We start from the raw sequence: 12,407 nt of genomic DNA on the forward strand, positions 1-12,407 counted from the left end.
GAGAAAGAGAGGAGGAGGAAGGAGATATGGATGAGAGGAGGAGGAAGGGAGGAGGAAGACAGGAGGTAGGGAGGAGGAAGAGAGGAGGAGGAAGGAGATATGGATGAGAGGAGGAGGAAGGGAGGAGGAAGACAGGAGGTAGGGAGGAGGAAGAGAGGAGGAGGAAGGAGATATGGATGAGAGGAGGAAGGGAGGAGGAGTAAGGGAGGAGGTAGGGAGGAGGAAGAGAGGAGGAGGAAGAGAGGAGGAGCCCATTGAAATATAAATGAATTCCCAGAGCACCATGGTGTGTAGCGCTACACTCCCAGAGCACCACAGTGTGTAGCGCTACAGCACAGAGCACCACGCTGTGCAGTGCTACACACACGCACAGAGTCCCGTGGTGTGTAGCGCTACACACTCACAGAGCACCACGGTGGGTAGTGCTACAGCACATCCTCCCTGGACATATACTGTCCAGTATCCTGTCCAGCCGCCCAACACACCGGACCAGTGGTACAACTAAGAGCACGCGGAGGGCATGTTGTCAGCGCTACTCATAGCGGCTAACGCTGGAGGCTACGTCCCGATGAAGGATGATAGCCCCAGCGCTAGCTCTGTCTCCTGCTGTGAGTCGACCTCCAGATGAAACTTCAAACGCACAATATGATTTAGGAACCAAAGCCAGAGGAGTTCATTTATATTTCAACTTAATAGTAATCAGCTCCATATTGAGAACGTCTGATCCAGTGCTGTGTTCCAATACTATCCGTACTTGCTAGTTTGAGTACGTAGGGTGTTCCAATTAAAATCGGGGTGAAAATAAGTGTACAGAAAGGACCTGGATGGTGTGCTCAAAACGGTCAAACCGCGAAGTGTGGATCGATGTACACTCAACGGCAGCCATCTTAGCTACGTAGCGGAAGAGGGCAGGGCCAGGCTGAGCCGACGTCGGAGCATTTTCCACATAGCCTGCATTAATAGAATCATTCTGTCGGTTTTATAGCTTTTATAGCTTTTTATAGCTGCTAGGCGTAAAGAGTTCACCGTTCAAAGCGGGATGTTTATTGCGGGGGAGGAGCCACGGCAGCAGTCCTGATCGTAACTTCCGGTTAGTGCACCACGGAGCATTCGATTTGGAACAAAACTCATAACTGAAAACCAGCGCACTTAGTGAGTGCGGATAGTGTACTACGTTTAAGTGTACTCATGGCAGTATGGATATTGGAACACAGCACAGATGTCTGAGCAGCGTTGTTCTGTATGAAGGTATTATTGTAGCAAAAGTCTTTAGCACCTGTAACTGCAGAATTTGAATGCGTACACTAAAGTCACAGTAAATTTGAAGTCGTATATATTTATTTTGCATGTGTACTCTAAAATCACAAATGTGTAACAGTACATTTGTAGTCGTAAAAAAAATATAAATATTTTTTATACCATTGTAAACACAAAATAGGGTCTACGAGTACGCTAATCTGTGTTACAGGTGCACAAATCCTTTTGCTACAATTATTGCAGCGCAGTTGGTGACCCGTGTTTCATAATCTGAGAACATGCCCAAAAGGTGTGCATTCGTAAACCCAAATTTGAACAAATGCATCAGAAGTTGCACATCTGTGAACGCTATGTTAATTCAGCATTTTAATGAGCGAGCACAAAACCATTTTACAACTGCTCGAATCTGCTCCTGCAAGTCTCAGCTGTGGGGTTTTTTGCAGGTTGTTTTGCAACACCCCTAGGTGGTAAATGTGTAGCAAAAGTATTCGTATCCGTAGATGACAGAGCGTCCGTGAGCGGGACAAAATAGTCCCGCCCATAATTTCCTAATCCAATGAAAATCGCCGGCAGGGATGCATTTCTCAAATTACAGTGACGGCTGGTGGTGATTTTGGGTGGGTGGGCTAAAGAATGCATTACATTTATCAATACTTCACAGGGGTCCAGACGCCATGAGGTCACCTTTATATCTCTGTTCATAACTTTCATATAATGTGAATGATTTTTAAACAAGATTAAGGTGTAGAGAAAGGCATTTCTTTATTTGAAGCACAATTATAAATAAAAAGAAAAATAAGGTGCTTCACTGAGCTGAAATTGAACATTTCGAACTAAACCATTAAACAAAATAAAACTTTTTTTGTGCTTAAAGTATTACACAATTAAAATGTTGACTGGTCTCCCTTTGCGCAAAATGCGGCTGTAGACGATCACACACTCTTTGGTAGAGACGTCTGTGTCGCCGTCAATCATGAAGGACATGTAGGGGTCCTTTTACATTATGTCATTTTACATTAGGCCTATGTAAAATGAAATGACTTAGTTCAAGGGAATTCTCCCCAAAGTATTGCATTAACATTTCTGAATTTATGTTATGGCGACCATTAAAATACATTCAAGGACATTTGCGGCATGTTAATTAAATACTTTGGGGGGAATTCACTTGAACTGAGTCATTTCATTTAACATAATGTAGGATACCCATCTCCGTTCAGTAGGACGCCCTCTTCACTTCTCCAGAAATAAACGTATCCCGTGCTGAGTATGCTGCGATCTTTATAGCTCCATGGCTGGCACGGGGTGGGTCCCAGTGTAATTTGAGAAATGCATCCCTGCCGGCGATTTTCATTGGATTAGGAAATTATGGGCGGGACTATTTTGTCCCGCTCACGGACGCTCTGTCATCTACGGATACGAATACTTTTGCTACACATTTACCACCTAGGGGTGTTGCAAAACAACCTGCAAAAAAACCCACAGCTGAGACTTGCAGGAGCAGATTCGAGCAGTTGTAAAATGGTTTTGTGCTCGCTCATTAAAATGCTGAATTAACATAGCGTTCACAGATGTGCAACTTCTGATGCATTTGTTCAAATTTGGGTTTACGAATGCACACCTTTTGGGCATGTTCTCAGATTATGAAACACGGGTGTGCGAATGTGTTTTGCACCAACTGCGCTGCAATAATTGTAGCAAAAGGATTTGTGCACCTGTAACACAGATTAGCGTACTCGTAGACCCTATTTTGTGTTTACAATGGTATAAAAAATATTTATATATTTTTTACGACTACAAATGTACTGTTACACATTTGTGACTTTAGAGTACACATGCAAAATAAATATATACGACTTCAAATTTACTGTGACTTTAGTGTACGCATTCAAATTCTGCAGTTACAGGTGCTAAAGACTTTTGCTACAATAATACCTTCATAGTTCTGAGGGATGCGTGTCTATGTTCCCCGGGTCCTATGTTCCCCGGGTCCTATGTTCCCCTGGTCCTATGTTCCCCGGGTCCTATGTTCCCCGGGTCCTATGTTCCCCGGGTCCTATGTTCCCCGGGTCCTATGTTCCCCGGGTCCTATGTTCCCCGGGTCCTATGTTCCCCGGGTCCTATGTTCCCCGGGTCCTATGTTCCCCTGGTCCTATGTTCCCCTGGTCCTATGTTCCCCGGGTCCTATGTTCCCCGGGTCCTATGTTCCCCTGGTCCTATGTTCCCCTGGTCCTATGTTCCCCTGGTCCTATGTTCCCCTGGTCCTATGTTCCCCGGGTCCTATGTTCCCCGGGTCCTATGTTCCCCTGGTCCTATGTTCCCCGGGTCCTATGTTCCCCTGGTCCTATGTTCCCCTGGTCCTATGTTCCCCGGGTCCTATGTTCCCTGGGTCCTATGTTCCCCTGGTCCTATGTTCCCCTGGTCCTATGTTCCCCGGGTCCTATGTTCCCCGGGTCCTATGTTCCCCGGGTCCTATGTTCCCCTGGTCCTATGTTCCCCTGGTCCTATGTTCCCCGGGTCCTATGTTCCCCGGGTCCTATGTTCCCCGGGTCCTATGTTCCCCTGGTCCTATGTTCCCCTGGTCCTATGTTCCCCGGGTCCTATGTTCCCCGGGTCCTATGTTCCCCTGGTCCTATGTTCCCCGGGTCCTATGTTCCCTGGGTCCTAAAAAAAAAGGGTCCGATGTTCCCCGCTTTTCCCAAAAAGGGTCCTACGTACCACGATATGTATACGACCGGGGAACATAGGACCCTTTTTCAAAAAAAGGGTTCTATGTTCCCCGGTCTGTTACTTTTTCCACCTTTACTGCCAAATTCCGGCAGAGATAACTACCATTGCATGTCTTTACCTTTTGTGGAAGAGGGAGAGACGTCGGAGAACCTGACGCAGTCTATTCATACGCCGGTAAACAAATCCCGAGAAGCCCAAACGGCAAACGGCAACAATCACTTTCTCCTCCATGCTGCAGTTCACCCCGGACTGCGCTGCACTGAGTTGGCCGGTTGAACGCTGATTGGCTGTTACGTTACACATGTCACTCAGTGGCCACGCTGTTGAACGCCGATTGGCTGTCATCACGCGAATGTCGCGTCAAAGTTTAAATATCTTTAAAGATTGATAGATTGCGGGGAACATAGGACCCTTTTCCCAGAAAAGGGTCCTATGTTCCCTGCTTTTCCCAAAAATAGGTCCTATGCTCCCCGGTATGTAGTAGTAGATTTTATTTGGACATGGACATGACAATGTCATTGGACGAACCAGATGCATTGTTTACAGTGTATTAGCATAAATGCTAGTTTACATGTATGGCTACAGGGGAACATAGGACCCTTTTTGGGAAAAACGGGGAACATAGGACCTTTTTTTTAATAAAAGGGTCCTATGTTCCCCGAACGGGGAACATAGGACCCGGGGAACATAGGGATGACCCTGTTCTGAGCTAGCGGTCGGGATGCTACCAGAGGGATCTCAGGCTTAGTTTGTCGACAAACTTCTGATCCCTCCGTAATAATTAATAATACATTATTTGTGATAATGATGTTAATATTTGTTCTAGTTGTGTCTGCTTTAGCTCCTCAGGCTTATGAACGGTTGGATGAAACAGTCCTTTACACTTTAAATGTATCTTTACTGATGACCTAGTTAAATACAAACGTATATTACGGTCTGCTTTAATATAAAATAAAGAAAGAATGGATGACAGGATGATAAACCATATTTTACATTGTGTGTATCCACATTGCAACATATTTCAGAGAAAGCAGTGATACACACGCATACATTCAGACACACACACACACATTTAAAGACGCCCGTATGTTCCCCTCACGCTCAGTCGCGCTCGCTGGCAACGCATACACTGAGTCACATGCGCGTAATCACGGAGCGGAGCGGAGCATCTCTCTCTCTCTCTCTCTCTCTCTCTCTCTCTCTCTCTCTCTCTCTCTCTCTCTCTCTCTCTCTCTCTCTCTCTCTCTCTCTCTCTCTCTCTCTCTCTCTCTCTCTCTCTCTCTCTCTCTCTCTCTCTCTCTCTCTCTCTCTCTCTCTCTCTCTCTCTCTCTCTCTCTCTCTCTCTCTCTCTCTCTCTCCCAGCCCATGTCCCTCTTCCTCTCTTCCGCGCGCTGCGTTTTGTCTTTTCAAATTCGCTCGCGCGCCAACGTTAGGATTTCCTCGTTTTGGCCGAAGAGCTCCGCGCGTCACGCCTCGGCTCTGAAGTGCTTTACACCGGGGATATACCGGGGTTACACCGGGGTTACACCGGGGTTATACCGTGTGTAGCGCTGTCAGGACCGCCGGTACCGCAGCAGGAGGCGGGAGGAGTGTCCGTCGGACGGGACAGCAGCATGCAGCATCCCTTGGCGGGAGGTGCGTGCGTGGCGCTGCCCGGCGGAGACGCGCCTCAGCTATCCTGCGCGGCGCTGACGTTCATGTACTTACAGCAGGTGAGTGAGCGCGCGATGGATGGAGTCTGCTGGCGCATGTGTGTGCATGCATGTGCGCGTGCGCCTGTGTGTGTGTGTGTGTGTGTGTGTGTGTGTGTGTGTGTGTGTGTGTGTGTGTGTGTGTGTGTGTGTGTGTGTGTGTGTGTGTGTGTGTGTGTGTGTGTGTGTGTGTGTGTGTGTGTGTGTGTGTTTACACACAGACGTGATTCTGCTGACAGCATCTGATGAACCGTTCCCGGGTCAACTGTTAACGGTTAGGACCTGCGGTCCAATGCTCTGAACCGGTCCTCAATACACCAGACTCTTTTATTCTTAGATTATTTAAAGCCCATTTGCAATTGTAGTTCATGTCCAGTAGAACAATAATATATTGTTAGTATTTTCTGATAAAGGTATTATTTATCAGGACTAGGTGTGCTCTGGATTTGTTTTTTGTTTATTGGCGTTCTTTAAGTCCCAGCTCTACTGAACACGACCCCCGCGCTGTTCAGGTTGGGGGGGGGGGGTTATTATCTCCACTCCTTCCAGCCCTTCTCTTTAAATCTCCTATTTGTGTTTCCTGAATGTCCTCAGATGGTGTGTGTGTTTGTGCTGTGTTCAGCGTGTGCAGACGGATGCGGTACTAAACGCTGCACTAATGCGCGCCTCTGTTCTGTTTATGCCTGCGTTTCTTTTTGCTTGCCTCGGCATCAGGAATCTGGGTCTCTGAAGCTATATATAGGCACGCAGCGTAAGACATTTTGAATACATCTGAAGGCCTTTGGGGATCTCTGTGCATGGGTGCATTGGAGAGAGTGTGTGTTTGTGCGTGTGCGTGTGTGTGGATACAGTAGTGCGTCCACATAGTACCTCAAGTCAATCACTCTGTAGATCTGCATTTCTTTATCCCTTTGTATATTTTTGAGGGTTTGAATCCCATCAAACCCATGAGCAGTACAGTTAGAGGAGGAGGGGGTATACACACACACACGCACACACACACCTCAGCCAAATAACAAAAACAGATTTGTAACCACTCAATCTGATCGTTTTTGCTTCAAAGATGTTTTTTTTGTTGAAAGAAAATTAAGAATTAGGAAAATATAAATTAATTGAATGAATTCTTACATCCCTCTGTCATTTTTTAATGAGTTCATTTTGCCGTGTATTCTGTATTTGTGTGGCTGGCTTATGGCTGTTCGTGAGCTTAATTCAGCTCTTCTCCGATGAGGTCTCACTTTACGTTGTGTCTCACACACCTTAGTGTGGTGTGTGTTCTCTACGTTGTGTCTCACACACCGTAGAGTGTGTGGTGTGTGTGTTCTCTACGTTGTGTCTCACACACCGTGCAGTGTGGTGTGTGTTCTCTACGTTGTGTCTCACACACTGTGCAGTGTGGTGTGTGTGTTCTCTACGGTGTGTGTCACACACCGTGCAGTGTGGTGTGTGTGTTCTCTACGTTGTGTCTCACACACCGTAGAGTGTGGTGTGTGTGTTCTCTACGTTGTGTCTCACACACCGTAGAGTGTGGTGTGTGTGTTCTCTACGTTGTGTCTCACACACCGTAGAGTGTGGTGTGTGTGTTCTCTACGTTGTGTATCACTACACCACATACACTAGTATCACTACAACACATACACTAGTATCACTACAACACATACACTAGTATCACTACAACACATACACTAGTATCACTACAACACATACACTAGTATCACTACAACACATACACTAGTATCACTAGTATCACTACAACACATACACTAGTATCACTACAACACATACACTAGTATCACTAGTATCACTACAACACATACACTAGTATCACTACAACACATACACTAGTATCACTAGTATCACTACAACACATACACTAGTATCACTACAACACATACACTAGTATCACTAGTATCACTACACCACATACACTAGTATCACTAGTATCACTACACCACATACACTAGTATCACTACAACACATACACTAGTATCACTAGTATCACTACAACACATACACTAGTATCACTACAACACATACACTAGTATCACTAGTATCACTACAACACATACACTAGTATCACTACAACACATACACTAGTATCACTAGTATCACTACAACACATACACTAGTATCACTACAACACATACACTAGTATCACTAGTATCACTACAACACATACACTAGTATCACTAGTATCACTACACCACATACACTAGTATCACTACAACACATACACTAGTATCACTACAACACATACACTAGTATCACTAGTATCACTACAACACATACACTAGTATCACTACAACACATACACTAGTATCACTACAACACATACACTAGTATCACTACAACACATACACTAGTATCACTACAACACATACACTAGTATCACTAGTATCACTACAACACATACACTAGTATCACTACAACACATACACTAGTATCACTAGTATCACTACAACACATACACTAGTATCACTACAACACATACACTAGTATCACTACAACACATACACTAGTATCACTACAACACATACACTAGTATCACTACAACACATACACTAGTAACACTAGTATCACTACAACACATACACTAGTATCACTACAACACATACACTAGTATCACTAGTATCACTACAACACATACACTAGTATCACTACAACACATACACTAGTATCACTAGTATCACTACAACACATACACTAGTATCACTAGTATCACTACACCACATACACTAGTATCACTACAACACATACACTAGTATCACTACAACACATACACTAGTATCACTAGTATCACTACAACACATACACTAGTATCACTACAACACATACACTAGTATCACTACAACACATACACTAGTATCACTACACCACATACACTAGTATCACTAGTATCACTACACCACATACACTAGTATCACTACAACACATACACTAGTATCACTACAACACATACACTAGTATCACTACAACACATACACTAGTATCACTACAACACATACACTAGTATCACTACAACACATACACTAGTATCACTAGTATCACTACACCACATACACTAGTATCACTACAACACATACACTAGTATCACTACAACACATACACTAGTATCACTACAACACATACACTAGTATCACTAGTATCACTACACCACATACACTAGTATCACTACAACACATACACTAGTATCACTACAACACATACACTAGTATCACTACAACACATACACTAGTATCACTACAACACATACACTAGTATCACTAGTATCACTACAACACATACACTAGTATCACTAGTATCACTAGTATCACTACAACACATACACTAGTATCACTACAACACATACACTAGTATCACTACAACACATACACTAGTATCACTACAACACATACACTAGTATCACTACACCACATACACTAGTATCACTACAACACATACACTAGTATCACTACAACACATACACTAGTATCACTACAACACATACACTAGTATCACTACACCACATACACTAGTATCACTACAACACATACACTAGTATCACTACAACACATACACTAGTATCACTACAACACATACACTAGTATCACTACAACACATACACTAGTATCACTAGTATCACTACAACACATACACTAGTATCACTACAACACATACACTAGTATCACTACAACACATACACTAGTATCACTACAACACATACACTAGTATCACTACAACACATACACTAGTATCACTAGTATCACTACAACACATACACTAGTATCACTACAACACATACACTAGTATCACTAGTATCACTACAACACATACACTAGTATCACTACAACACATACACTAGTATCACTACAACACATACACTAGTATCACTACAACACATACACTAGTATCACTAGTATCACTACAACACATACACTAGTATCACTAGTATCACTACAACACATACACTAGTATCACTACAACACATACACTAGTATCACTACAACACATACACTAGTATCACTAGTATCACTACAACACATACACTAGTATCACTAGTATCACTACAACACATACACTAGTATCACTACAACACATACACTAGTATCACTACAACACATACACTAGTATCACTAGTATCACTACAACACATACACTAGTATCACTAGTATCACTACAACACATACACTAGTATCACTACAACACATACACTAGTATCACTAGTATCACTACAACACATACACTAGTATCACTAGTATCACTACACCACATACACTAGTATCACTAGTATCACTAGTATCACTACAACACATACACTAGTATCACTACAACACATACACTAGTATCACTACAACACATACACTAGTATCACTACAACACATACACTAGTATCACTAGTATCACTACAACACATACACTAGTATCACTAGTATCACTACACCACATACACTAGTATCACTAGTATCACTACACCACATACACTAGTATCACTACACCACATACACTAGTATCACTAGTATCACTACAACACATACACTAGTATCACTAGTATCACTACACCACATACACTAGTATCACTACAACACATACACTAGTATCACTACAACACATACACTAGTATCACTACAACACATACACTAGTATCACTACAACACATACACTAGTATCACTACAACACATACACTAGTATCACTAGTATCACTACACCACATACACTAGTATCACTAGTATCACTAGTATCACTACAACACATACACTAGTATCACTACAACACATACACTAGTATCACTACACCACATACACTAGTATCACTAGTATCACTACAACACATACACTAGTATCACTACAACACATACACTAGTATCACTACAACACATACACTAGTATCACTACACCACATACACTAGTATCACTAGTATCACTACACCACATACACTAGTATCACTAGTATCACTACACCTAGTATCACTAGTATCACTACACCACATACACTAGTATCACTACACCACATACACTAGTATCACTAGTATCACTACAACACATACACTAGTATCACTACAACACATACACTAGTATCACTAGTATCACTACACCACATACACTAGTATCACTACAACACATACACTAGTATCACTACAACACATACACTAGTATCACTACAACACATACACTAGTATCACTACAACACATACACTAGTATCACTACACCACATACACTAGTATCACTACAACACATACACTAGTATCACTACAACACATACACTAGTATCACTACAACACATACACTAGTATCACTACAACACATACACTAGTATCACTACAACACATACACTAGTATCACTACAACACATACACTAGTATCACTACAACACATACACTAGTATCACTACAACACATACACTAGTATCACTACAACACATACACTAGTATCACTACAACACATACACTAGTATCACTAGTATCACTACACCACATACACTAGTATCACTACAACACATACACTAGTATCACTACAACACATACACTAGTATCACTACAACACATACACTAGTATCACTAGTATCACTACAACACATACACTAGTATCACTACAACACATACACTAGTATCACTACAACACATACACTAGTATCACTACAACACATACACTAGTATCACTACAACACATACACTAGTATCACTACAACACATACACTAGTATCACTAGTATCACTACAACACATACACTAGTATCACTACAACACATACACTAGTATCACTACAACACATACACTAGTATCACTACAACACATACACTAGTATCACTACAACACATACACTAGTATCACTAGTATCACTACACCACATACACTAGTATCACTAGTATCACTAGTATCACTACAACACATACACTAGTATCACTACAACACATACACTAGTATCACTACAACACATACACTAGTATCACTACAACACATACACTAGTATCACTACAACACATACACTAGTATCACTACAACACATACACTAGTATCACTACAACACATACACTAGTATCACTAGTATCACTACAACACATACACTAGTATCACTAGTATCACTAGTATCACTACAACACATACACTAGTATCACTACAACACATACACTAGTATCACTACAACACATACACTAGTATCACTACAACACATACACTAGTATCACTACAACACATACACTAGTATCACTACAACACATACACTAGTATCACTACACACACACATACACTAGTATCACTACAACACATACACTAGTATCACTAGTATCACTACAACACATACACTAGTATCACTAGTATCACTACAACACATACACTAGTATCACTACAACACATACACTAGTATCACTACAACACATACACTAGTATCACTACAACACATACACTAGTATCACTACAACACATACACTAGTATCACTACAACACATACACTAGTATCACTACAACACATACACTAGTATCACTACAACACATACACTAGTATCACTAGTATCACTACAACACATACACTAGTATCACTACAACACATACACTAGTATCACTACAACACATACACTAGTATCACTAGTATCACTACAACACATACACTAGTATCACTACAACACATACACTAGTATCACTACAACACATACACTAGTATCACTACAACACATACACTAGTATCACTACACCACATACACTAGTATCACTAGTATCACTACAACACATACACTAGTATCACTACAACACATACACTAGT

The 12,407-nt window shown here is 42.0% G+C and overlaps 1 protein-coding gene across 1 annotated transcript in view; it reads left to right on the forward strand.

Moving 5' to 3' along the window:
* Positions 1-5,198: 5,198 nt before the first annotated feature.
* The window catches only part of rbfox1 (RNA binding fox-1 homolog 1), a gene marked incomplete at its 3' end in the record, with an annotated part of 62,303 nt that continues 55,094 nt past the window's right edge, over positions 5,199-12,407 (forward strand). The window contains exon 1 of the mRNA XM_060068238.1: positions 5,199-5,696. Within this exon, the coding sequence (XP_059924221.1) occupies positions 5,598-5,696 (99 nt within the window). The remainder of the gene's footprint in view (positions 5,697-12,407) is intronic.

This window comes from Gadus macrocephalus, chromosome 2 (genome assembly GCF_031168955.1).
Source record: "Gadus macrocephalus chromosome 2, ASM3116895v1".
In the NCBI taxonomy this organism is placed as follows: Eukaryota; Metazoa; Chordata; class Actinopteri; order Gadiformes; family Gadidae; genus Gadus; species Gadus macrocephalus.